At 47.3% G+C, this 27,627-nt stretch overlaps 2 protein-coding genes across 3 annotated transcripts in view; one reads left to right on the plus strand and one right to left on the minus strand.

Annotated features, from left to right (window-relative positions):
- The window catches only part of Olf186-m (Ki-ras-induced actin-interacting protein-IP3R-interacting domain olf186-M), a 62,079-nt gene extending 52,196 nt beyond the window's left edge, over nt 1-9,883 (plus strand). Inside the window, exons 11-14 of the mRNA XM_077693178.1 lie at nt 1,681-1,796; nt 7,742-7,889; nt 7,952-8,015; nt 8,215-9,883. Coding sequence (XP_077549304.1) covers nt 1,681-1,796; nt 7,742-7,889; nt 7,952-8,015; nt 8,215-8,249 — 363 coding nt within the window. The 3' untranslated portion in view covers nt 8,250-9,883. The remainder of the gene's footprint in view (nt 1-1,680; nt 1,797-7,741; nt 7,890-7,951; nt 8,016-8,214) is intronic.
- Nucleotides 9,884-10,142: 259 nt separating this feature from the next.
- Nucleotides 10,143-27,627, minus strand: part of LOC144156173 (uncharacterized) — a 97,643-nt gene continuing 80,158 nt past the window's right edge. For both annotated transcript variants that reach the window (XM_077688032.1, XM_077688031.1), the window contains one exon: nt 10,143-16,093. In XM_077688032.1, coding sequence (XP_077544158.1) covers nt 15,357-15,977 — 621 coding nt within the window. In that variant the 5' untranslated portion in view covers nt 15,978-16,093 and the 3' untranslated portion in view covers nt 10,143-15,356. The remainder of the gene's footprint in view (nt 16,094-27,627) is intronic.

A 27,627-nucleotide genomic window follows, 5' to 3' on the forward strand; every position in this document is an offset into this window, starting at 1 on the left:
GACGTGCCCATACAGACCCTTTGACCGTAACAAGTTGACAAGTGTTGATTACACTTGACAAGTGTTGACAAGGGACAGGCAACTGATTTTTGTGGAGTATATGTTCTCTAGCTTGTGTGAAAGCCAGCATTTTATATAGCGGGGTAACCACAAACAATTTATAAACGAATTGGCGGAAATAATTTTAATTTGGCACGAAACTTTCCGAAACCTGAAAGGTGGTAGTTCATAGTGTACAAACATGACACTACATTACGGGGCCTGGTCACACGACCTGCAAACCTTGCAGATACTGAAACTGCTGGAATGTTTATTCACTCATTGAAAACCTTTTAACACAAGCATTTGTATAAATTTAAACTGTGTATGTATTTTTAAACATAGACACGCTGCCCACCACTGCTGGGTTGCTCTCAGTGTGGTTAGCTGAATCTCCATGCCTGGAATCAGTGGTAGCATTCAGTAAACAGACCCAGTCAACGAGCTTCCTGCTTGTGTTGTACATTGTTTGACGATTCTGCCTCAGTCAGGGGCATTTCTTCTGCCGAAATATTCATTTTCAGTTTCCAAAAACGCCAACAGCAGCTTAAAAAAAAAGAAAGAAGAATGTGCCTGGGGAGAATTGAACTCCGACCTTCACAAGCATTATACCTCCCGTCCATCCCAACAGATGGTGCCTCTGTGCAAAATGGAGTAGTATGTCATACTAGGTCATCCATACATATAGCTGGCTTTTAAAAAACACACATAAAGGAATAAGAAAGCCTGCAATTCAAAATTTTTTTTAGCTGGAGACAAGTTTTTAAATACCGCATTTCATCTCGCATACAGACAAAAGTAGGTTGCCGCGCTGTTGTATGCCATGGCTGCCAGCATTATTTTTTGGGAGGACACGTACGGCTCTTAGATCTAAAAATTCCGACTTCAAAAGTTATAGGACATTATCAGCAAAACCATTCTTGTTAAGGATGCCCTTTCATTTGGGATAGAGAACATATACTTGATACTCGACAAAAATGTCTGTCCCTTTAAGAGGCGGCAAAAACATGTTCTGGACAATTCCATGTGCGGCCCTCTGGTGTGCAGACATTCTTAAAAAAAAGGCCATGATACACTCATAGTTCACATGCACGCTTTGAAATTTTCAGTTCTCTTTTGTTGATAAAAAGCTGTGAAGAAATTTTATCCACGGAAAACAAATACTTGGTTTAGGAAATTTGTTAGCAGCGATTTCACTAGTGGATGTTAAAGCTGGAGTACTTGCAAAGCACCCGCCGCGGTGGCTCAGTGGCTAAGGCGTTGCGCTGCTGAGCACGAGGTCGCGGGTTCGATTCCCGGTCGCGGCGGCCGCTTCTCTGATGGAGGCGAAAAGCAAAAACGGCCGTGTGTACGAGATTTCGGCGCACGATAAAGATCCCCAGGTGGTCAAAATTAATCCGGAGCCCTCCACTACGGCGCGCCTCATCGCCTGCGTTGCGTCGGCGCGTTAAACCCCACAATCAATCAATCGAGTACTTGCAAAGCATTCAAGCAGGTGCTTTAATCATGTTTTGGTGCTCTGTCTTGGTGCAGCGGTGGGGTGTAATTCAGCACTATGATTATGGTGAGCACAGTAAGCTTTTCGCTCTTCCACATTGTTCTTTTTATTTTATTTTATTATTATTATTATTATTTTTACAGGAGCACACCCTCACTGAGCTCTCCGACTTGCATCGAGCCCTACGAGAGTACAAAGCAAAGCACTTGCAGTGTGGAAGTTCACTTGCTGCTTTGGTGCAGAAAGCGCAGGGGCCTGAGTAAGTTTGGCACTTGTACTCTTCTTTGGTGAAAATGGAGCCAGATTTTTTATGCAACTTGATCTGGAAATTGTCAAATTCTAGTTTTTCTGCAGTCACGCAGGGTGGTCGGAAACAGTGAATAAGCAGGGGTGGTAGCGTTGCCACCTTCCTTCTTCCAGACATCTCATGCTCAATGTTGATGCTGCCCAAAGTTCTGCTATTTTTATTTCGCGTTGTTTCTCTTCTGTCTCGAAATTCCGAAGTAGCTGTGTGATGCCTTTGTTTTGGAATTACTTACAGTTGCAATGGGCCTGTAGGCTGTTTGGGTTTTTTTATTCTAGACACTGTCCAGTTCAACAGCATGCTAAACGCTGATTAGGTCTCCACTTTATGAAGTTAGGCTGACGTTTGTACTTGTACTCAACTTGCACCTTTCATGCCCATCTCGAGCCCATCTGTATTCTTATGCAGTATGTGAATAGTAAAAATTTAAGCATTATTTTCCTGCTTGAGGAAAGCAGAACACCTTAGTTGTAACTGACTAGTAAAATTTACCGTGACATCTGTAAAATCCTTTACTTGTTTTTTTTTTTTTTTTTAATTCACACAAAGAGGTACATTTGAAGCCTTCTTAGTTCTCAAGGACGGAGTTTGGGCCCTTTATTAGATGGCAAATGTGTCATTTGCACGTGCCTTTTACAGCCGAAAAGAGTGGCGAGCACTGTTCAGACATCTTTTGTTTCACTCTGTGCAGCTGTCGAAGGTTGTTTCTTCTCTGTACGGCTTTGATGTTTTGCTTGCTTAGGGGCAGAAAATTGTGGCATAAAGGAAGAGCAACCACTCATGAGAGCATTGAGGTCAGCCGCGTCTGAGGGTCGCCACTGTAAGGATAGCCTGTCCCTTAGTTGCACAGAATTGTCCTGCCATAGTGTTTGGTGGGTCGTGCACAACTCCCAACCTACCATGCATAGGGTTGGAATAATAAAGGGAAACTCGGACTTGCGACGGACAAGCAAGTTTATCGCAATGAGCAAAACCGACCACGCCGGGATTGGTTTTCCTGTGCTGCCGTGGCACAGCCGCCAGGCGAACTGAAGTTTTGCTTGGGTAATGAGATGTTTGCTTCAAGCAGCTGGCTCGTGCATGTGGTTGTTCGGACTCTCGAAGGCAGTGGAGCCAAGTGTGACCTACTCACCAGAGGTTCTGGAGCGGAAGGGCCTTTGTGCTTGCTTGCTCAGCTTGCCTCCTTCATGAGGGGACCTGGATTCCTGTTTGTCCAGAAGGAACAATCGCTCCTGCTGTGGCATTTTAAAGGACACAGGAAAGTGGAATGCATTATGCACCCACCACCATTGCCCAAGCGGCAGCTACTTGCTGGCAAGTTCGTTGTGGAAAAGAGGTGGTAGTCGGCACAAGTCAGATGACGAACTTATTTTTTGAATGCAGGGGCTTCTTTGAATGTGTTGCTCGGGCCAGTGGTAGACAAGACCAACCATGGATGTTCGGAGAAAGGGAGGAAACATGCTTTGTATATTTGGCAGGGCTACCTTGTACCTTATCTGCACAAAGAAGAGTTCACAAGTCTGACCTTGTGCAAAGCACTTATGATTTAACACTGAAGCCTGTGGCCCACTATGCCCCAGTTAGTTATTGTCATCCAAACAATCCTTAAGAGACCTTTTGTGCTCGTCTGCTTAATGCAATAATTGCATTCCATGTTGGCCACTAATTAGTGGGGAATGTCATTGGCAGTGGGGAATTTCGTAAAATCAGTACGCAGCATTTTGCTGACGTCTAGTTTAAAGGTGTTGTTGTTTTTAAATAAACAGGCCAAAGCAAATTGAGCCATTCCCATCTCAGCTTTGTTTTGTTTTTCCTTTTTTCACAGAATGTCATGTATGGCTGGCTTAATTGTTGTGAGCTTAAATTTTAAGCTTCGAAATTTTTCAATTGCAAGAATTTGGAGCACATGAATGTTTTACTGTGTGATTGAAATTTGGCAGGTGATGTGGTATACTGGCCCACATTATCAGTGCCGTACTGCCTGGGACTTGGATCGGTATTTGCTTTTCACACATGCTCGTAGGACACCTCCTGTCCTAGAGAGAAGTCCTTGAAGTATTTGTGGACTGCCAAGGGGCTGTTAAAACAAGGGGGCCTACTGTTAATGCATGTAAAATAAATTAGCATTGTAGTAAGGAGGAGCGGTTCATCTTGCTTGTACGTACGCTGCTGACTGCATGCACAGCTTATAGCAACTTTGACTGGGATGTTAGCAGTAAGGATAGTCTCTTCACTTTGGGACACGCACAATTATTCCAGACGCAAGAAGCTTATACAAGTGCTGCGAGCCCAATAACATTTTTGTTTAACACTGTTACCTCAGTTGGCCGATAGTAGGAAAATGTTAACGGCATACTGATGGAACTGCGGTGTTTTCTTGTTAGCCACAGGAAAAGCTTTCTTGTAAATCTTTTTGGAAACTATGTTTGTAATTTAAAGGGACCCTAAGGACAACAGACATCTTTTACAACTTTGCTTTGCAATAGATTGGGCAGCTCATATTTCAATACAATTTTGTTTGCCAGGAAACATTGCTGGCATCATCAGAGTTTAAAGGGGCTGATTTCAAATTACTTACTGCGCCGTTATGTGATGTGGCAGAAATACTGGGACATACTTGGGGAAGCAGTCAAAAATGGGCGATCAGTTCACTGACTTGGTGCTGTCATGAAAAAAAAAATTGGAAGTTTGCAATTACTGATTAAACCTAGTAAAACATAACAGGACATTCTAGCAAACCTATCCCATGTATTGGCGTAGGCCACGGACTTTGTTCTTGCTTTGGGCAATGCAAGTGACTAGAATTGGGCGACTTGAGCTCACCTGAACCTTCAGTGCTTTGTGAGAGAACGGCGGGTGCTATTTGTTGGTAATTCTTAGGATTCAAGAGCTACTGCACCGTTGTGAGAGCCACCCAAGATATTGCCTAGCGCCACCGCAGTCCACCTTTTATTCATGTCGATCCCCCTCACGTTATTTTGCTGGAGTTGTTTGGTAATCGCCTTATCGCCACAAAATAAGATATTTAATTTTACTCTATGAGCTCCATTTGCAATCTCACAAAACTATTTCAAGTATCAGTTAACTTTGTTGGCACCAACAAATTGCGTGGAGTAGATGTATCACAACACAAGTTGAGTGTGGGAAAGTAGCTGATGAGTCACCACCTTTTTCTCTGTTTTCCTCTCTTTGTAACTTGTTTGATTGAGGTTTGTGTTAAAACTGGAAGGAGTGTTATTCCGAAGAGACAGTCTTTCGTTTTGGACAAAGTTGTACATTGTCTTCATAACCCCTTGTTACGGGGCAGCCAAGATGCACTTCTGTGGTCCTAAACGCACCATTGACGTGAGAAACTAGAGAGCCAGCCACATTGACTAGCTTGGCGGTATTTCTGCTTGGCATAATAGGAAATGGACATGGAAAAGTCTGCATGGCACAGCCAAAAATGAAATTGACTTCATTCTAAGTGACAACCCGGGTATTGTGCAAGACGCAGAGATTCTAAGTAAGATTCAAAGCAGCGATCACAGGATGGTAGATGCAAGCTAAGGCTGAATCTCAGAAGAGAAAGAATGAAACTCGTGAAAACTAAGAAACCCCGCATGGAGTCAGTCAGAGCCAGATCGCAGGAGTATCAAATAACTCTTCAAAACAAATTCTCGCTTTTAAATGAGCAGAACAAGGTCAGTGTAGGCAGGCTAGTAGCAGCTGTAGGAGAAGCAGCATGAAGAGAACTAACTGGAAAACTAACTGAGAAAACAAAGGAACTAGTTGCCAAACGTAAGAACATAAAAGTGCCAAGTACGGTGGATCAGATTGAATAAGCCGAGCTGTCAAAACTGATTAACAGAAATAAAACAAAGGACATTCGTGCATAACATGGCAGGGATCGAGGAAACGCTGCAAATATGGGGAAGCCTGAAAGCAACTAACAGAAAGCTAGCCATCGGCAAAGACAGCATGTAGGCACTCCGAGTCGAGCAGGAAAACATTACGCACAACTTGTCACGAGATAATTAAGGTAGCAGGGCGATTCTACACCAGGTTGCATGCCTGCGACGTTAGACCAGCGGAAACCACTGAGAATACTAGCTCAACTTGCGGTGTCCCAGTAGTAACTAAAGAGGAAGTTGGAAAGGCTTCCAAAGGCATGAAAATAGGAAAAGCTGCCGGTGACGACGGCATAACCGTAGATCTTTTGTAGGAGGGAGGAGATGTTGTACTGGGAAAGCTTGCTGTACTATTTTCGGAATGCTTGCAGACTGAAAAAGTGCCCATAGCCTGGAAAAACGCCAACATTATTCTGATTCATAAAAAGGGAGAGCCCAACTTTACAGACCCGTACTCTCAGTTGTTTACAAGCTGTTTACCAAAGGTATGGTTAGCCGCATAGGTGGCAGCCTGGATTCCCAACAACCCAGAGAGCAGGCTGGGTTCAGGAAAGGGTACTCAACTATGGATCGATCACATCCATGTCGTCAACCACGTGATAGAAATATCCGCACAGTACACTAAGCCCCTTTACATGGCATTTATAGATCATGATTCCGTACTCACCGCAGCCGTTTCAGAAGCACTAAACGACCAAGGAATAGAGGAAACCTACATAAGACTTCTAAAAGACATATACAAGGGATGCATGGGCAGGATATAAACCTCCACAAGCAAAGTGATAAATTCCCTATCCTAAAGGGAGTAAAGGAGGTTGAAACCACCTCACCAAAATTATTCCCAACATGTCTGGAGCGGGAATTTAGAAAGCTTGACTGGGAAAACATAGGATCAAGGATATATGGGGAATACTTGGGCCATTTGAGGTTTGCGGACGACATAGTCTTGTTGAATGAGACTGCAGAACACATGCAAACAATGCTAGAGGAACTACAATCAGAAGGCACGGCTGTGGGGCTAAAAACAAATACGTATGAATAAATCTAAAGTGATGAGGAATAAGCATGCCAAGACCGTCTTCTTCAGCTTAGGAAACGAAACGCTAGAGGAAGTAACAGAATTTAACCACCTCGGACAGATGGTTAGTGCTGACCCCAACCACGAAAGAAAAATCCGGCACCAAATAGGTATGGGCTGGGGAGCACTCGGCAAGCACTCCCAAATAATGAAAAGTGAGCTACCTCTGTAGCTCAAAAGAAAAATCTACCCGCCGCGGTGGCTCAGTGGCTAAGGCGTTGCGCTGCTGAGCACGAGGTCGCGGGTTCGATTCCCGGCCGCGGTGGCCGCTTTTCTGATGGAGGCGAAAAGCAAAAACGCCCGTGTGTACGAGATTTCGGCGCACGTTAAAGATCCCCAGGTGGTCAAAATTAATCCGGAGCCCTCCACTACGGTGCGCCTCATCGCCTGCGTTGCGTCGGCGCGTTAAACCCTAGAATCAATCAATCAATTAAAAGAAAAATCTTCTACCACTGCACACTGCCTGTGGTGACGTACGGAGCTGAAACTTGGCACCTGACTAAACAACTGGAAAGCAAACTTAGATCTGCTCAACGGGCCATGGAACGAATAATCTTAGGAATAACACTCAGGGACAGGAAACGAGCTACCAGGATCAGAGAACAAACTTGAGTTGACGATATCATAGTTCAAATAAAGAAAAAGAAATGGACTTGGGCTGGCCATGTAGTGAGACGAACCAACAACCGGTGGACAATTAGGGTAACAGAGTGGATACCAAGAGATGGGTCTAGAAGAAGGGGAAGGCCAATAACACGCTGGGGGGTTGAAATACGGAACTTCAGGGGTAAGCTGTGGGTTCGAGTGGCGCAGGACAGGCGTGGTCGGAGGTCAGTGGGAGAGGCCTTTGTCCTGCAGTGGACCTGTGCAAGCTGACGACGACGATATTTTTCAAGTGTGATTACTTTTTTCCCTCCGCTGTCTGTGTGCAGGCCCGACCTTGAAGCAATCTGGCAGCTCCGAGAAGCGATATCTGAAGAAGTGAAGCGAGCTGACAACCTACTCTCCTCGCATGCAATGGCTGCTCTGCTGTCACAGCCTTGCAGAGACTGTGTCAACTATACTCTGCTTAAAGAAAAGGTGCAGGCACTGCCCTGGTTTTTCTTTCTGGCACCCACTAAGTGCTTTCTGTGCTTTTGCAGCTGTCCGAACTCCTGAGCCTGCAGAAGGATCTGTGTTCTCGAATCGTGCACATACTTGAGCAAGGTATGTCGTCTTGTTGAAGCTCGCTTTTTCGTGGGACATGGTGCGTTTGCGTGGTGCAGCCGGAATTCCTTCTTGTAATGCAGGCGTTTTGCCATTCCCAGCCATTGGGCTTGAAGGGACAAGGTTTTTGGCTCTTTGGCAGTTGCTTGCTCATTTGGGGGCTCACGGGTAGTCGGGTGTTTGTCTGCACATTTCGCAGGAGGCGATCCCAGTTTCAAGGGGCACCCAGCATGACTGCTGCATTTCATGCATTGTGTTGTATTGCGTGTGGACGTGCAAGCACTAGAGTACAGGTATTCCCAGTCACTGCTTGTTCTGTATTTTATAGAGCATCTCCTTTCATCTTGGGACTAACTAGCGGCGGTTGCAATAGTTGTAAAATGTCTGTTATCCAAAGCAGCTCAAGGCGTCTGTCTAGGCCTAGTCAACTTGGAAGACCTACTGCAATCCCTTCATCTTGAGAGGCGTCTCTGTTGCACGCTGCTTGGTAGACTGCATCGGTTGCAGAGTGTGATTTTATCTTTTATGGGCTTCGGGCTAGTCAGTATCTGTGCCTGGGCACGTGTACAAGCCTCAAGATTCTGTTAGTGCCCAGGGGACATTGTCTGTCAGCCATGGCTCATAAGAGTATGAGGAGTTTTATTATTATTATTTTTTTTTTTTTTCCCGAAATGGGTCAAATCCACTCGCACGGAATTTCAGAAACAGGCGGAAATTTTGTCAATGGGCCTAATGCAACACTGTCAAAGCTAACTTCCCTTAGCACAATATAATAGCTTTGACAACGTTGCATTTAGGCCCAGTCCCAAATTTTTGCTTGATTCTGCAGCTCTTTTCAGGTGGATTTGAGTCATTGGGAAAAAAGGCTCCTCATTTGTTCCGACTTTTGCATGTGATAACATCACGTCTCGGTATTTTCCGATGGGGCCAACCACTGAGCCAGCGTTTTGCATATTGCTCCAGAGCAGAATAGTTTTCTTTTCTCTACAGATATTTATGCTTCCAGTATTTATATTTGTTGCGTGCACAACATGTTGTGGCTGTTGCTAGTGGCAGTTGGTTTGTGACTTGTTACAAGTGCCTAGTTATTTCACAAGCTCCTGCCAGAGGTATTCACAATGTATTATAGCTTCATAGTTTTAACCATGCGGTTCCAAGTCAAAGCAAAAGACACTAAGAGAGAACTTCAGGCTTGGAGGGCTTCAGCATTGCCACAGAGCTTGATATGCAGCTGCAGGTGTTTAACGCTGCAGATTGTTATGGAGTCAACGTCGCTATTGTCTTGGTCCTAAGGGGACAGGGTATGGTGAAAGTGCCGAATTCACTCTATTTGTGTGTCTTCTTTCAGGTGTTGTATTTCTGTGTAAATGAATGCTTTGTATTCATTTAGTATTGTGTGGTCCTACTACTCATTCCTCTAGTTCTCGCTTACCGTATGTTACGGTTTTTGTTTTTGCTCGATTTAGCACACTGCAAGGTTCTAGTTTCGTAATGTTGCATTCCTGGCACATATGAAAGGGAGTGTGCACCTTTTGCTGTTCTTTTGTTTTTTTTGTGGGTGGAGCAACCAGCCAGATGCTGTAGAGATTAGTTGTGAGAGCTTTTGAAGTCTGCTCATTTTTTCATTGTGTTTTTGTTGAAGTTGGAAGCTGTTTTACGAGGAATAAAAGGAATGGTTCGTCTCATGAAAAAATGGTCGGCATGAATTTGCGAGCTCACTCTAATACTGTTGCCGATCTGGATTTCAGTTACCCTGTTCCCTTGCATTCTATTTGTACTGAGACTTAAATGGATAGTTTGCTGCTCTGTGATGTTTGCACAGCTGTTGTTGCCTGCAGTGAATAAAATGTGTTACAGTTTTTTCAAAAGCTCCTTTGGTGGTTTTTTTTTTTTTTTTTTTGTGAAATGTACTTGACAAGCTGCTTCAGTTAAGAAGAAAGAAGAAAAGCTTTATAGCATGTCTACTTTTCTGGCTTCTTGCGCGCTGCCAGCCACAGCGTAAATTGAGAATTCTTGTTATGGGAACGCAGAAGCCTGTACAAAAGTAAAGTGACTTTATTTAACATAAAAATGCGCATGACCAATTGAACGGCAATAAATAAGCCATGAGGGCCACAACTCTTCCTCTTCTTTTTTTTTTTTTTTTTTTTATAACACAATTCTTAACAGAGCCTGTAGACCCACGAAGCATATTTTGAGACACAGACAAATATGAATGCAACTTTCTTCCATAGCATAGAAAGGGCGCAGAACACCTGAAGTATTTTTTTTACATCACCACACATTGCACAACAGATTGAAGCCTGTGTTTTTGATTCTACAAAGATGAGTCTCGCCGTGTGAAGACTACAGGCTTTGATATCACAAACTGATCACCGGTTACAAGTGGCCGCTGATTCTACCTGGCAGAACAGCAGCAACACAAGAAAGTCGATGCTTGAAATGTGACACAGTGCTTTGTACATGAGTGCGTATGCCACTGTGCTTGAGACTGGTGCAAGGAGCAACTTGTACACATACCATTGTAGCGACACGCACTTTTGGAGGCTTCTGTTCAGCTTGCCACCATTGGTGTGGGCTTTTCCTTGAGCAGACAAGGGGTGGATGGGAATCTGGTCAAGTTAACTGCAGTGACGGCTCTCTCTCTCTTCTGTCCGTGTAGTCGTAAATGCTGCAGGGACCCGCTCGGGAGCAGGAGGAGGGGCGGGGAGGAGGAAAACCTGTGGCCTTCAGTCTGTACAACTAGCAGTTTTGCGCTTTGTTTACGAAATGCAGTCAACGACTGATGCTCGATGCACCAATCCTTCAATGTCATTAGCAGGCAAGCCAACTGCTTTAAAGGGATTTTTCTCAATTTTTTTGTGTGTGCAGCTTGTTTGCCGTAGCTGCGATTCACACGTAGGCATCTCGCTGCTCTTGCTCATATGCTATGTAATAATACATAGCCAAAGAAGGTGAAATTTCAAGTGCAGATATTTTGAGGCAGTGACAATGACGACCGTAATGTTTAATTAATGATTAACATAATGTCAGGTAATGAGCATTGCTAATACCGGCGCTTCAGGTTGTCCCAAACAATGGCATCTGTGTGCTTATGTTGCGTGAAAAAAAAAAAGGGGGAAAAATGCAGTGTTGTGTTTTTCGCAAATATTGCACTTGCATACCACGCAAGCTTCAGCCACTGATTACGCTGCAAGAGAGCGCACATGGTTATGTTGTGCTACATGGCAGATGAGCAGTTCGGTTGTACGGAACAACTCAGATTTACGTTTTGGTCTAAAACTGCTGGAAGCCAGTTATACACACCTGACAGCTGCAAGTGTTGATGCAAAAGAAAGCTGGCCTCTACAGGACAAAGGAAATAAGCCACTGTCAATATAAAATTGAGCAAGTGAGAAATGTTTCAACAAAAGTTCACATAGGTGGTGTGGTGTATGAAAGGGCTTGGTTCTTTTTTCTTGTAAATATCCCTGGAGATTACCTGCACTAATGCCAGTGTAGTAATCACCATGTTTGGGTACCACAAACTGATGGGAAGTGGCAGGTTTCTCATTTTTCTGTTGACAGTGGTGTGGGGGGAGGCCGCGAGCAGCGTTTAGAAGTCGCGTGCAGCCTGTTGATTAGCTGCATGCTACATTGGCTGTATATGCTCTAGGGTTGGAGCTTGCGCTCCTTTTTGAACAACAAAGGGGGGTTGCTCTTGGCCTCTGTAACCGTTCCAGAAGCTGCACTTGCCTAGCCCCCTTGCCCCCCTCTTTCCGCTCTCGGTGACGGTGTCGGGTGTACAGGGCTGCAGAAGCCACGTGAGAAAAGCTCCCCTTCCCCGAGTCTGTAGGAAGGTAATAAATGCCTTCAAGAACACACTTCGCGCAAGTCTCTGGCACGCAACGGCATTCCTACACAGTCACCACATTTGGTCGGGCTGCACAACGGTCCCACGAGTGTATCCGGCCGGAAGGCAACAGATGCGCGTCCTTTCAGCATGACACTGATCGGCAGCAAGTAAACGAGATGCTACGGCGCTGGTGCGAAGCGTGGCTTGACATTCGGCGCATAGGCATTTCACGTGAAAAGCTCTGTAAAAGGCTCCATGCGTGGTCCTCGGCTTTCATGTAAAAGAAGGACGCATTGAATGGGAGAAGTGAATTTTGGTGCTGAAACTGGAACTTTCAGTGCTGTAAGTAAAACTGAATGGTCACCATGCTATAGTCAAGCCAGTTTGTGTATACCGACTTACGGCAGACGCTCGCTCGTTACAAATGGAGGCAGCATAGCTGTTGCAAGCCCTGTTTAGTTATAAACAAGCTTGCTGTGATCTTTGGGTCCACTATAAGGCCCTACCATGCAGGAAATTTACTTTGTACCTAATGTGTCATGTTTGGGCAGCTGTCAACAAACGATATGTCGCACAACCCAAGTGCTGTTTTTTTTTTTTTTTTTTTTTTTTTTTTTTTGCCGGTGTGGCGAAAACTATCATGTTGTTTAAATTCATCAGAAAAATGGGGCACTTTTTAGTATTCCATTTTTACTTTCGCTATTCAGGTTCATTAAAGTTTTCTGCAGCGTATTAAATTAGGCTTCTTACATGAAGCATTGATTAGCATGTGGTAGCAGGATACGAAGCATGAAACTTAATGAGGCTAAAAATAACTAGAGTCTGTAAGATGCCCATTTGTGGTAGCTTTGTGTAGTTTGATTCATCACGTTATATAGCTGCATAGCAGAGACTAGAGCGTTAGTTTATTTTAAACCCTGGGCAACGTAATGCAGTGGGTTACCTTTGGCTCTTCAGGAACTACCACAGTGATGGCTCACGGGTTTGTAACGTGTTTTCGTCCCACATCAATTGTCCGCTGCGGTGGCTCAGTGGCTAAAGTGTTGTGCTGCTGACTGCCTAGGACGCAGGTTCGGACCAGGCCATGGTGTCTTTTTTCCAGATGGAGGCAAAAAGCAAGAACGCCCATGTGTCAAGATTTCAGTTCACGCTAAAGATCCACACATGGTGAAAATTAATCCAGAGCTCTCCGCTGCAGTTTGCCTCGCAGCCCAAGTGTAGCTTCAGCAAGTTAAACCCCATAATTCAAATCCCATCTCAATCAATTAAAATTGATATTAACCTGCTACATAGTTGTCACTTTTGAAGTAAGACCTGTTGGCTGGTTAGTTGGACCTTCAAAGAGCGAGGACTGTGGGAGCAAACTAGTCTCATCTTCGTTTGCTTGTGCGGTAGCTGCTTCTTAAAGGCAGTATTTGGATCTATTCCTTTTTTTCCAGCATGCTGAGATATCCATATGGTACCACACTGAATGTGCAGACACCTGCATTACCACAGCACTATCTGTGCTTTGAACCTTTTTGTGATATTTACCATTGCTGCACTACGACAAATACTGTGCCAGATTTTTCACTGTTGCATTTGCAATAACATTATAGGCGAGTTATATCCTGTAGCATGGCAAACCTAATGTAGAGCATTTAGAGCTTATCACATTAGCTGTGAATATTATTAGTTTGGGCTACGTGAAAATACTAAAAGACTCCAATGGTATTCGGTGATCGAATGAGTTTGGGGAACTCATTTGAATTACCTTCCAAATTAACTCAGTAGCCTCGACAGCAGTGGTGCTATTACTATTAAGCAAGGAAGTTTGATTGATTGTAGGGTTTAACGCGCCGACGCAACGCAGGCGATGAGGTGCGCCGTAGTGGAGGGCTCCGGATTAATTTTGACCCCTGGGGATCTTTAACGTGCACCGAAATCTCGTACACACGGGCGTTTTTGCTTTTCACCTCCATAAGAAAAGCGGCCGCCGCGGCCGGGAATCGAACCCACGACCTCGTGCTCAGCAGCAAGGAAGTTTAATTGTAAACTGTAGTGTACTGTGTCTAAAATCTACCAGTAAATCAATGTTTTTTCCTGCACGTTGTTTTATATGATATATATATATATATATATATATATATATATATATATATATATATATATATATATATATATAAACACCACCTTTGCAAAGCTCCACCATGTTTGCTACTACCCAGATAAGGATTTGTTGCTTGTCTCGGCTTGTGATGTGAATGTCACCTGAACAGTGCTACACTTCTATCATTTAAAAAGTAATACCCCTGTCACACGGGCACTTTCAATCCAGATTGAAGTGAAGTGCGATTGACTTTTCGAGCACGCTCGATGCACCGCCGGCTACACATACGTTTCAATCCCGATCACAAAGTTGCATCGGTTGCACTTACGTATGCCAGATAGCGCCAGAAATGTATTTCGCAACTAGCATTTGGTAATTTTGCGCCATCATAGGTATACGTAACTATATAAATGTTATCGCACCCTTATTTGGGTGAAGTTATTTGACACAGTTTGTGGCGTTAGTTGAAGTTGTCAACTTCTGTGCCATAACTCAGCAGGAACGAGAGTACCACCACTTTCGTATGATCGCGCTTGGGGAACCAGGATTGAGTTAGAGCGGGATTGGGCTCAATCATGATTGAAACTGGCTGTGTAGCACCCGATCCGGATTGAGGTCAATCCGGATTGAGGTCAATCCGGATCGACTCAATCGCAATTGAAAGTGCCTGTGTGACAGAGGTATTAAAGGTTTAAAAAACATTACAGATGCATTTGCCCTATTATCTCGCAATTCAGTGAGTTTTATAATCACTGCTGTCATTGAATGACATTTACTTCACTGTGTAGACCCGTACAACCAAACCAAATGTCATTTATAGCTAATGTCATTTGCTTTAAACGGCATTAGATTTGCCATGTGACAGGGGTATTATTGTGAACTCTAAACTAACTAAAATGGTACTCCTTACAAATAAACAAACCAACTAAAATGGGACTCCTTACTAATAAATGATGATTATAGGGGGGGTTGCTTTTGTGAAGCAAAGAGCTGTGTAACCTCTTGTAAGGGTCAGACACCTAAACTCAGGGTGCAAAAGCCTCTGGAGCCATGTACCATAAAAGATTCTGTGTAAAGGCAGCATCCCGACCCTAGCGCCCTAAATAGAATATCGCAATGCCTGCAGAAACATTAACGCAAAACCTAGCATTAGGGCTAATTGCTACCTTTGTCTTTCTGCCGTCATATCGACTTACTTTCCACGATGGGTGCGAATACTTCATCGTTTGAAAACCGAAGACCACAACTGGGAGCCATTTTCTCTTGTTCAGTTCAATGTTGCCACCCTATGGCAATTCTGGCAAGGCAAGAGTGTTGCCAGCACGGCCGTAGTGTGGGAACGTGACGCGAGGCATTGCGTGAAACGCTGGCCAACGTTGTCGCCAGTGTTCGCACCCGCGTCCTGGCTGTGTGCGGCTCAGAGTTTGTCCGTGCTCTCCTTGATCCTGTTCGAGTGGCTGGGGCTGGGCTCGGTGGAGTCTAGCGCCTTGGTCTGGTAGTAGACGACCACGGAAGAGGTTGAGGCGGCCGAGTCTGGCCGCACGTTGCACTGTATGGTGGCGCTGGAGCGGATGGAGCTCTGGTCGGCCATGCCGTAGCGCATGTGCCACCAGCCGGCCTTGGGGTTCTTGAAGTTCGCCCACTCGCGGTCGCCGGCGGTCTCCTTGATGGTCTCCATGATCTGCTCGTCGAGCCGCACCGAGCGGCAGTAGAAGGCGATCACGAAGCAAACCGCACAGATGCCGATGCCCGTGCCGGCGATGATCTTGCCCTTGTCGTGCGCGCCGGGCTGCTCGCTCGAGATGTGCAGCATCAGGCCCGCCACGGCCAGCATGGCGCCGAAGCAGGCGAGCACGTAGCAGAAGTAGATGCAGTACATGAGGATGATAGCGCACGAGCGGTCCATGCTCGTGTACTTGGAGTCGACCGCGGACGAGGGCCGCCGCGACCGGCCCCCATGCACCGAGCGAATGGTGCCTCGCCGCTGCTGCTCCATGGCCGCTGCTCGACTGCTCAGCTTCCTGTCGGGCGACGACATGCACCGCCGGCCGCCGCGGCCGCACTCCTCTAAGGGGCGCCGCGTGGGCCGCCCATCCTCCGGCCGCTGCCGCCGGGCAACCCTTACGCTCTGGCTGTGCGCCGCACCTGCATTGCCTGCGAACAGCAGCGGTACACGTTAGGCCAAGTTAGCGGTGGTGGCTCGCGCTGAGGCAGTGGCACAGGAAGTACTTTTGGGAAATGGCGATACGGGAGGGAGGAAACGGCGGGAGACTGCTCCGACATCACGGAGTAGTCTTTTTGCGTGGGTCACCCAAAAACCTGTACATGTGCTCGAAAACAAAAGACTTCTGTGGTGTATTCAACTTCTTATAACAGCGGTTACTCCGCTGCAATGTGGTCACTAAGCAGGTTGTCTGCCATCCTCAGAACAGACCCTGCAGAACAGCCTCGCTCACCTCGGGTGGCGGACGTCGCTACCCAAGCAACCACCGGACGTCTGTTTCCGTCCGCCGTACGTCCATTACTCAGCAGCTCTAGCAGACGTTCGTTTCTGAGCCGTTGGACATGTACCATGTACGCCCATGGGACGTCCGGACTGAACACTTCCGTGCGTCCAATCGGACGACCCAAATTCGGATGTATTTTGGATGTTCAGTATCATTTTACAGAATTAAAAACCCTAGGTTCGCAACACTTAAAAGTGAAATTAAGATGCCTACTACGATTAAATAACATAAAAAATGTATTATGGCATTATGTGACATGTTCATATATGCTACGGAATATAATCACGTACAATGAGAAGCACATGTTTTATGCAATGAATAATACCGCATGGTACTAACATACTCCAAGATGGACAGGTATACATGAACGCACGTAACAAGCACGGTAAACTTGCTTTACTCGAGGTGTCAGCAGCTCTGAATGCTTTTATACCTTTCCACAAAGAGGTAATTATTAGAGTTGATGAGTCGCTTCAAGACAGCAAAAAGTGAGACTTAATTTTAGTAATATACAGATAAAACTGACAATCGACAAGGTAGTGTTGGTGTGCAAAATCTCTGTAATTAGAAAGCGGAGAAACTTTTCGGTTTTGCTTTTATGTTGACGCCATTTTATGATGCCTGGTGCTAATTTTGAACACCCACGGCCGGCGGAATCTATCGAATATATAGAAGTGTACAACCTTTTTACATTCGTTGCTGGATGTCCACAGTACATCCGCAAATGTACATCTAAACATGGACGTACAATGTACGTACAGTGGCCGTCCAAACTTGGCATTGGATGTGCCACTGTTCGGATGTACCACGGACGTCCATGGTTGCTTGCGTAACGCCTAAATTCTCCATTTTGTTGCTGCACCGCAAGGCAATGCCTGCGTCAGTGCTGCAAGTACAGCGGCCAGACTCCTTGGATGACTCCTTGGATGACAGTCTGATTTGGAAGGGCAGCCTATTTTGTAAGATGCTGAAACGGTCAGTTGCTTCTTTGCATGCACGCAGTAGTGCGGACTGTGCTTTTAAAGTGCTTTTAAAGCAGCAGGATGACCTCCCACTGGCTAGTTCTTCAGCTGTGACAGCGGTTAAATTTGTGAATTCTTAGTACTGGCCAGTTTATAACGTACTTCGATAGCCACCTAGGACCAAGACACCTGAAAATGCATCCATCGTTGCTGAAAGAGCATACCTATATAAGCCTGGCCATTGTCCCAGTGTGCCAAGTACTCCACCCGTGCTTTGCTGTTTCCCGTTAAAGGCGTTGCACTACAGGAATCGCTGTACATATGCCCATTGAACATATGACCGTTATTTTGCATTAGTTATTTAGCAGTGAAATTATCGCTGTTTTGTAAGATTATGTAAACATCCAAATATATCGAGCTAGTGATACGGCATTTGAGTCAACCTTGAATCGAATAGGACTCGAAGGGACCATGATGGTTTGTTCATCTTATAAGAAGTTCGTCTTATCAGAAGCCCTCCAAAAAAAAAGAATCGGCAACACGCCCAGTTGCATGCAAATACTTGCTTAAAAAGGGTGAATGAAGCAGACTTACAATGTAGGAAAAAGAAAAAAAAACTCATTTGAGTGCGCAACTTGATAGAAGACTGTCTTCAAGTGCTCCCGCCTGGTTTTATCCAGTCCAAGCGGCGACGGAGAGCGTTCACCCACCACCTCAAGCGACAATGCAGCAGACACAGAGAATGAACATCTCGCTTTCTCGGCAGTGACGCGGTGGGACTCTCGACGGAAACCGACGCGAACTCACCCGCTCCCGTTTAGAAACGGCATTGGTCAGAAGAGCTGCTTCGTTCGCAAACAGAAAATCTCCGTTGTCGTTTTACTTTTTTATCCTCCTCGATATGATGCACGATGCAATTGATGAGGTTGTGAATTTCCGGACAAAAATATGAAACTTTTCGCGAAGTTTTCTGAAGAAAAAAAATCGGGGAAGCTTGCACTCGCGCAAGACTTGAATGGTGAAGCTGTTGTGGGTGAGCATTGTCGGACACATAGTTAAGTTTCAGTATCATTGTTTATTTGCATAGTTGGGGTGCTGGTAATCGTCGTTATGTGCATCGAAGAGGTAGTCTTCTTCGCGGTGAGTGGGCTATACAAAGTCATCCTCAGCATTGTAGACTTCCACCACCTCAACTGGCGTAGCTTGCACTAAGTCGTGCAAGGCTTGAACCATAGCGAAGCTGCAGTATTTCTTTATACGTGAGCACCACACATCACCACACATCACCACGCATTTATACAAGTTTGAAATTGTTTATTTACATGTTCCGTCGTCGCTTTGCCCTGTGGTAGTAGTAGGCATCGTCATATGCATCGATATCGTCGTGTTCCTCATGCCAAGCATTACAGAAGGGTTTTTTTTTTTTTTTTTTTTTTTTTGGTAAAGCCATTGTGTGTGTCGGGAACGCTCGGCGGTCGCCTCAAGGCATGCGCTCACGAGCGCTCCGCATTTTATTGGTATTTTTTCCTGCACCACCGAACTTACGGCTTTTACAACAGCTCCGCTGTTAGAAGTGACTGAGAAGGTGTTAAAATCGCAAAAAGTTGTGCGAAACTTGCGACCCTTCCAGCGCTTGGTGCAAGAACGAATTTTTCCTTTTGTTTTTCAACGGGACATTTATGCAACTTTGCTTAGTCTTTACTGCTTGCGACAGGTGGTTTTCTGAGGTTCGTGAGGCCAGAGTTCCTGCATAAAGCTCCTTTACATGAGGCCCCTGCGCGCCTCCTCCAACCTTCACCGCACCACGAGTGTGCATGCTGTGAAGCACCCTTTACAGACCTGACTTCTTTTTTCAGCTGAAGGCGCGACTATAGTCGCTCCTTTGTCCCTCTTGCTAGGCGGAGTTATTGCCTGGTATCTATTCATTAAAACCATTTTGAGTCACCGACATAGAAGTCTGTAGGGAGTTTGAGTGTTGGGTTGCTTTGCAATGCGCGAACATTTCTAACCTTCAGCTATAATGCACTATCGGTAGCAAAGGGAGAAACCTGCAAAAACGCGTAATTGGCTTCAAATCCAGTTCCTCCCCGCTTGGCATTGTTTGAGCCAAACCATGAAATTGCTTTGTAGACACTGGTAGGCGCTGCATAGATGAGCAAAAACCACTTTGATATGTGAACGGGCCTTCGATACAATAATGTCCTAAAGAAACATCTTTACCTTTCTCAGTCCAATAGGTGACCGGTAAAAAGCGCAAAGGCTCATTGGTACGTCGTCTGCTACCGCAACTTCCGGTTTGAGATTTCTCCTGCCCTCCCGTACGCCTGCGTGCGCCGGCGGCTTTCAGGCGCGTGTGTGCGCGTTGTTTATTTGTCGCAGGGTGCTTACCTGTCAGATAAACCCCTAGTAGGGTCAATCGTTGTTATTTATGGAATTCCCGATGCATGAGCGTTTTTTTTCCCGGTGGAAACAGATAAACAACAAGCACACACGCGCGTGAAAGCCGTCGGCGTACGGGAGGCGAGGAGAGCTCCGAACCGGAAGTGGCGGCTCTCCGCGGGAGAAAACAATGCACCCATGAGCCTTTGCGCTTTTTACCGATCACTTATAGCGGTGCATGTAGTGCCCTGCATACACCTCTCCGTATACACGTCCTGCATGCATTCATGTATACACTAGCCGCCTCTTGAATTAATGGCCCTAAACTGCAATGCAGTGACTGGGGAGGGGGGCAGGCGAAATTTTCGGTCGCAAGGTGGGAGGCGAGACGGAACAATACATGCACTGTCTATGTTTATCACCTAATAACCGCCACCGATAACTGATGCACCAGTTGGACTTATGATGTTTCGGCGTATGCTATCATCGCAGTGATCAGTTGTTTTGCTATGCCCCTGAAGAAGAAGAAGAAAAAAAAAAACCAATGAAGCAATCGTAAGGGTAGATAGGGTGTGAACCAATAACGCCAAAGTTTTTGTTGTTTTGTTTTCGTTTTTTAACCTTTTCTCCTCATGATGTTCTTTCGCTTTCTTTCGCGGAATGAAGTCCTGCGTACGCCACTGATACGCCGCGGCTAGTCCACGGGCAGTACGAGGACTCCCCAGCCGTACAAATTCATGTTATAAACGAACGCCGGATTGCTTCTCGAGGAGTTCGCGGTGAGTCCGCAACTGATAATGAAACAGCCCCGCAAAGTCCACCGACTCACCCGCCGCAGTGGCTCAGTGGCTATGACGTTGTGCTGCTGGGCCCAAGGACGCGGGTTCGGTACCCGGTCGCAGCGGCCGCTTTTCTGATGGAGGCCAAAAGCAAATAACGTCCGTGCGTTCGAGATTTTGGCGCGCGTTAGAGATCCCCAGGTGGTCAAAATTAATCCGGAGCCCTCCACTACGGCGCGCCTCATCGCCTGCGTTGCGTCGCCTCGTTAAACCCTACATTCAATCAACAATCAATCAATCGAAGTCGCCCCTGCTGCAAATGCTTACATCCAGTGGCGCACCCACGGGGGGGGGGGGGGGGGGGGGGGGTTGTAACTTCCCCCAGATGTCCGTCGACCCAAACGCCCTCCGCACGCCTCTCCCACCGAACCGAAACCGAAGTTCACCGAGCGAAGTGTGTAGTCTCGGAAGCTTTTATTATTGGACATTCGCTGTTAAATCTCGAAGAAGAATATTGTATGACCGGCATTAAAAAATAAAACTAGAGCACGAGCTTTTAGGTTTGTGCTTTTCAGACTGCGCGGACCAACTTGCGTATAACTTGAAGTAGTTTAAGAAAAAGAATGAGAAAAAATTTTAGTGACACAAAAAGTGTCCGTGGGCAGAAAATTTGTGAATGCTTAAGAATCCCTGGGGGTTTTAAATGATTCCGTAGCCCCCCCCACCTCCCCCCTACGGCACGCCTCATAGCCCACGCTAAACCGCAAATAGTAGCACAATGTTTACAGGGCCAGATACCACTTTCTGAACTTCTGTGCGGAACTTCTATCACGAGATTTGTATCATTCGTCGTCTTCAAGAAAAAAAAAGACGCTGAAATTTCTCATAGGTTGGGATCGAAGTTATTTTATTTCATTTGAAAGCTTAAACAACTGTTTTCCTTCAATACTAAGCACTGTACGAGCCCTCCCTCTCCCGTTGAATAAAAAAAAGGTTCGGTTTTCCTTTATATATATCGCCTGAGTTTGTAACATTATAGCGAGGAAGGCAGCAACGCTTCGTGTGCAGTTACGAAAACCAGTGATCACGGATAACAATGATGTTTTGTTGAAGAGGCTTTCAGAAATATGTGTTGATTTGACTGTTCAGTGCAAATTGTGCCAACGTGTACGAACAGATTTCGTTCACTTGCAGATAGACCAAATTTGAGTAAACTTTCACATTCAGACGTATTTTAAGTCTGGGCCCTGTCTTTGTTTCTCGAAACTGGCTTCGCCGTGTAAACCGTCTTTTGTAGTTGGTACTACTTGGTAGGCAGGTGAACAACCTTTTTTTTATTATCTGGTATAGCAGTAAATATGTGTTGCGAAGCCCTCGTTGCGTTTGCTGTCTTTCCCTGTTGTTTAGAACTACTTCGGGCGTCAAGGCCCCCGTTTTACTAAGAATTTAGAAACGCATGCAGCCTGTGTTTGCGCGCCGACCGACCGGAAGGCGCGGCTATTGCGGGGCGAAGAGACCGTCCTGGCCGAGTGTCGCAGGGGATCGGGTGTCCGCGTTGTAGAAGATTCCGCACCCCCTGTGGTGTTCGCTCCGGGCTCCGAGCCCTCTCTATATTTCCAACGGCCGTTCCTGTTCTTTCCACTGCTTGCTTCCCTGCTTTGCCTCAACTATTTCGTCTACGTCAATAATTCTTTTGCCGCAGCGCGCGTTTTTGGGTTCAAACTTTGTCTTTAGTGTTGGGTTCCTTTGTTGTTGGCGGGACCATGGTTGATTGACTGCGGAAAATGTGCCCAGAATGCGCTTTTCTTTTCAATGACCCGGTCGAAACAAATCAAAGCCCTGTCCGCCGGGTTCACGGGGAGCAGCTGCCGGCGCCGGGGTTAAGAAACGCTGCCGTCCGTCGTTGGTTCACACCCTCACCATCAGCTATGTTCCGTTTAGTACTCTTGCTCTTGTCGCGAAGCCCCCGTTCAATTTGCTTTTTTCTTCTTTCAACTATTTCTTCGGCCGCCAAGGCCCAGGTTTTCTAAGAAATGCATGCGGAGTGTGTCTTTGCACGCCGACCGACCGGAAGAAGAGGCTGTTACGGGCAGCCATCGGCCCAGCTTTGGTTACAGCGCGGCAGCGGCGTTCCACACCCCCCGTGGCGTCGGCACTGGCCGGTTTCGGGCTCCGGGCACTCGGTCTAGTTCAAACGACCTTGCTGTTTTTCCACTGTTTACTTTGGTGTGTTTTGTCTGAACTACATTCTTTGCGTCAATAATTGTCAATAATTATGCAAGTGCGCGTTTTCCAGTGCAAACTTCGTGTCTGCGTGTCATTGGTCCTTTTCTCTTTGGCGGGAACATGGCTGATTGGTGTTCATAAGCGTCTCCCGGATTGGCTGCAGAAAGTGGGGCCAGAATTTGCTTTTCTTCCATGGGTCCACTTGAAGTAACTATAAACCCGCTCCGCCGGCTGCAAGGGGGCCCTGCACCAGGAAATAATTCGAGAAACGCTGCCGCCCGCCGTCCGGCCCTTTCGCCAGGAGACCGCGATCCAGTCAGCCATGCCCCGTTAAGTACACTTGCTCTCTTTACTGGTTTTCTCATTTAATGTAACAATTGTATTGTTTCAAATTTGTATGTGTTCAAGATCAGACAAGGTCATCAGTAAAATAGATCAGTAAATTAACGTCTCGACTGCTTCACCGCTCGATCAACATGCTGCTGTAGCGGCAGTTATTGGCCAAATTTTGTTGCTCCCCTGCACTCTCTTGACTATATTCTCGTTTCATGTAATAAGTGTATTGTTTGAAATTTGTATGTGTTAATGATCTGCCAATGTTATTAGTATATTGAACCAGTTAACTTAAAAATACTGAAACTTCTCGACTGCTTCCCTGCCGATCACCATGTTACGGCAGCGGCAGAAAAGGGACAATATTCGTCGCTACATAATAGTCAACTGCACTGCGAAGTTTTTTCTTTCTGCATTTTTGTAAAAATAAACGTCACAAGGAGACTGCAAGTGCTTTACTCTTGGCTTTACTTCATCAGTGAAGAAGGCATTCAAGAATGCTTTAATTCAAGAATGCTTTAAGAATGAAGTAAACAGTTTACGTTGGCCTATCAGCTCTAGACGTCTTCTCGGCTGCAGTCGGCCTTCCCGGTCGCAACACTGGTTGGCAGCGGTCGGATGACAACTTCGTGACACCTGGAGCCAGCGGTGCGAGACCCAACACCACGGACGTCAAGGCGGCTTCGGACTTCGCAGAATTCAGGGCGGTCAAGGGTGAGTGCTGGACTTTTCTTCACTGAGTTTTACCAGGCTTCTGAGGGTAGCTGGTAGGGCGTGTGTTTTTGTCGCGTGGGTTATTCACGCAAAGCAATTTTGGGAGCAGTGGGAAAGCAGTACTCTAGACCGGCCATGAATTTGAAGGCGTTAAAAAAACCGCAGTTGTTGGAGCTTGCAAAAGAGTTGCGCTTGGATGTTACGGACGCGTTGAGAAAGCCAGAGCTGATACAGGCTATACTCGCTGTTGGGGCTGACGATGACGAGCTGTCTGAGTGCATTGAGACAATCAATGGCAGGGAGACCACTAAACGTCAGGCTGCAGAGGCAGAGGCTGAGCGCCAGCGGGAGGAACGCGAGGAAAGAAAGCGCGAACAGGAGCGCGAGGAGAAGAAACAGGAACGAGAACGGGAGCGACAGCATGAGCTGGAAATGAAGCGTCTAGACGTCGAGGCGTCTCGACCTAGACGTCAAAGTGGCAGCAGCGTGCAGTCTGCGGCGACTGAGCGACCTACGTTGCGAATGTGTGACCTAATGCGACCCTACAAGGTAGGATAAGACATCGGTCTTTTTTTGGTCAACTTCGAGCGTACGTGTGAGATGGCCCAGTTTAGCCGAGACTCATGGCCACAAAAGCTGCTTACGCTTTTGCCAGGTGAGGCATCCGACGTGATGGCCCGCTTGCCAAAGGAGGAGGCGGAGGACTACCAGATAGTCAAGTCTAGCCTCCTCCGTAAGTACAGGCTGTCAGCAGAGGCGTTTCGCCAGAAGTTCCGTGAAGCCGAGAAAGCTAGAGGCGAGTCGTACTCGGAGTTCGCCTACAAGCTGAGGGCAAATATGGAAGAGTGGCTCAAAGAGACAGAGGCTTTCGGAGAGCACGACAAAGTAGTTGAGTGCTTCGGTCTTGAGCAGTTTTACCGCCGTCTATATACCAGAGAACCTGAGACTCTGGGTGCAAGATAGGCCAGGGGTAAAAACTGTGGATCAGGCAGCTCAGCTAGCCGACGAGTTCGTCGCACGTCGAGGTGCGCAGGGGCCGAAAGACGGCCACAAAGAGTTCAGGCCGAGGCCTGATAAGTCAGGGCCGAAAGGCAGAGCTCCCCAGGAAGACGGTGGAGCAAGGAAAGTCGTTGTCGGGGATAGAGAAACTGGCCACGATAACGAAGAGAGAGCAGCAGACGTTGAGGAGCAGCGCAGAAAGAAAGCTTTCGAAGCGCGCAGACAGGCTGCGTGTTACAACTGCGGCGAGACGGGACATTTCGCTGCCAGTTGTAAGAAGGGAAAACTAGTATTTCACGTACTAGATCAGAGTGAGGACAGCAGGCAGATTCTAGAGCCGTACGTACGTGAGCTTGTCGTCAACGGTAAACCGTGCCGAGTTCTTCGCGACTCCGCGGCGACGGTAGACATGGTCCACCCTTCGTACGTTGAACAGGATCAGCTAACGGGGCAGTGTGTTTGGGTGAAGCCAGCCGTAGGTGCACGAAACGTGCGTCTGCCGATTGCTAAGGTCAGCATCGGAGGTCCGTTTGGTGAACTTGTGACGCAGGCAGCAGTATCCCCACAACTTCTTCCGGAGTACAGGTACCTCTTCTCGAACAGGTCGGATCAGCTGTTAAGCGAAAAGGGGTACAATTTTGAGAAACTGCCGAGGAAAGAACCAGCTGGGCTCGCTGCGAAGAGCTCGGGTAACGATAGGGTCGCCACCTCTGTGAGGAATGGCGAAACTCAGACAGAAAGCGATGATTGGGCATTTCCAGAGGCTCACGACGGAAGGCAGCGTAAGTACACTGTGTGTAAGGCCCTTACGGTGAGCGGAGATGTTTCGTCGCCATGTTAGAAGTGCGCTAGATCACGGGAGGCCTTGAAAACGGCTGTCGACCCGAACGCGCGCAGTTCGCGGGCTCACAGCATTCCGCGGGAATGCGGAAACCATGAGGCTACCGAAAGGCAACACGAGTCCGCTGAAACGGAGGTTGTTCCTTCGGACGGTAGTGCAAAAACGAGCGACGTGGCGTGAAAGCCTGCAGTCGAGGCAGCAAACGGTTTGCACGGTTCAGTTGGGAGTCATGACGATCTCGCCACTGAGCAAGCCGATTCCGTCCTGCCACCAGCTCAGGTAGCTGACCTCGATCAACGGCCAGCTGAGCTAGTTGAGGTTCCAGTGTCGCCTGTGGCTGAGCCGAAGTCGGGAACCGACCAGCCTAGAGAAGTGAACGTAAACGCGTTCCGATGTTCGCTTGCCGAACGCGTTCGCGAAAAGGTGAGCAACGAGGAGAGAGGGAAAACTTCCGCGGGTACTTGCGGCGCGTGTTTCAGTGCGGGCACGCCGAGGGGCAAAGCCGTGAGTTCGCATCGCGCCGAGGGAACGCCGCCTAGAAGCAGTGCGCGCCTAACGTATGAGCGGGGGAAAATCCCGCTCGATCCTCCGCGCGCTCGACCTGTGTCGAACAAGACGACCGGTGTCATTTCACGCGGTCGCAGCAGCTTCCAGAGAGCAGCCACACCTAAAGTGCGGTACAAAAGGGGAAAAGCTCAGGGCATTTACGAGAGCTCACATCGCAGCTCTCGGCGCGAGAAGTGGCCTGTAGACGCCTGACTTTCTCAATTTCTTTGTTTTTCCTGAAGCAGGTTTCGCCCTTTACGATTACGTTTTTTTTTTATGGGACATTTCCAATCACGCGAAGTGTCACCTTTCAGGTTTGTGCACTTGTCTAAAGTACTGCTGGGCTAAAAATATAACTAGTGTAGTTAGTTATTAGCGTATTTTATCGCAACTAAAAGCCTGGTAGATCTTCAGTGTGGATTTGTCTTCGCACTTGCCGGTGATGCGGTTGTGTCTTCCTGTGTTGTTCTGTTGCTTGCCTGACCAAGCCAGAGATGTTCTTGGGGAGCCACTTCTCGTCCAGTGATCGGCCCTATGAAGCTCCGGCACGGTGTGGTACAGCCCAAGCCTGGAGTCGAGCGTCTGCTGAGCACTTCACTGCGAAAGCATCCCTCCGGACAACGGTTGAAGACCCTTATCCATCGGGATCTCGGACCCCCGGCGGAGAAGCTGTTACGAATCGACCAACGCCGCCGTATTTTCCCGCATCAGCCTCCACGTGCGAAGCCACCACGTGCGCCCGCTTGTCGGTGAACCATACTTTCGTGTCTCGACATGAAAGGTCAGACACCTCGCGTTGCAACGCGCCTCCGGCGGTTGCCAGCGGCACCCCCAGATGCCAGCGGCACGCCCAGGCATTCTTCACGGACGTGCGCCCCTCCGCCGTCAAGTGCCAGCGCGTCGGTGAGTCACGCCTTGACATGCCCGGCTCAGACGTTTCGCTATCGGCGCGATCAACATTCGATAGCGCGCCCCGGCACGTTTCAAGGACACTCTCTCCCCTCTCTCGGACTCCACGTGCAACGAAGCCATCGATGACTCACGAACTGTGGAAAGAGCGTTGTGTGTGTCTGTGAAGTTCGTGGCGTGTTGCTACTTGGCGTTTTGACCATTATTGCTTTTGGGTATAAATAGAAGCAGCCCAAACGCTGAATTCATTCCTGTCTGAGCAGCGAATCCATGCGGTCGCTCTGCTCGAGTCCTGTATTGTAACCTCGCCCGTCGGGGCATTGTATGTTTTTTTGGCTTCGGCTCTCCTCTCGCTATGAAGTAAACAGTTACGTTAGCCTACTTCTTCTGGACTGTTTCGGCTGCAACAGCGGCTGGTCGCTCGCATCATACACGCTACCCCTCGTATGTCGGAGGCCACGGAACTCGGATCGGGTGCCCCCGCCCGGTCGCA

The sequence above is a fragment of the Haemaphysalis longicornis genome, unplaced genomic scaffold (assembly GCF_048455015.1).
Source record: "Haemaphysalis longicornis isolate Haplotype H1 unplaced genomic scaffold, Haemaphysalis longicornis Haplotype H1 scaffold_1, whole genome shotgun sequence".
NCBI lineage: Eukaryota > Metazoa > Arthropoda > Arachnida > Ixodida > Ixodidae > Haemaphysalis > Haemaphysalis longicornis.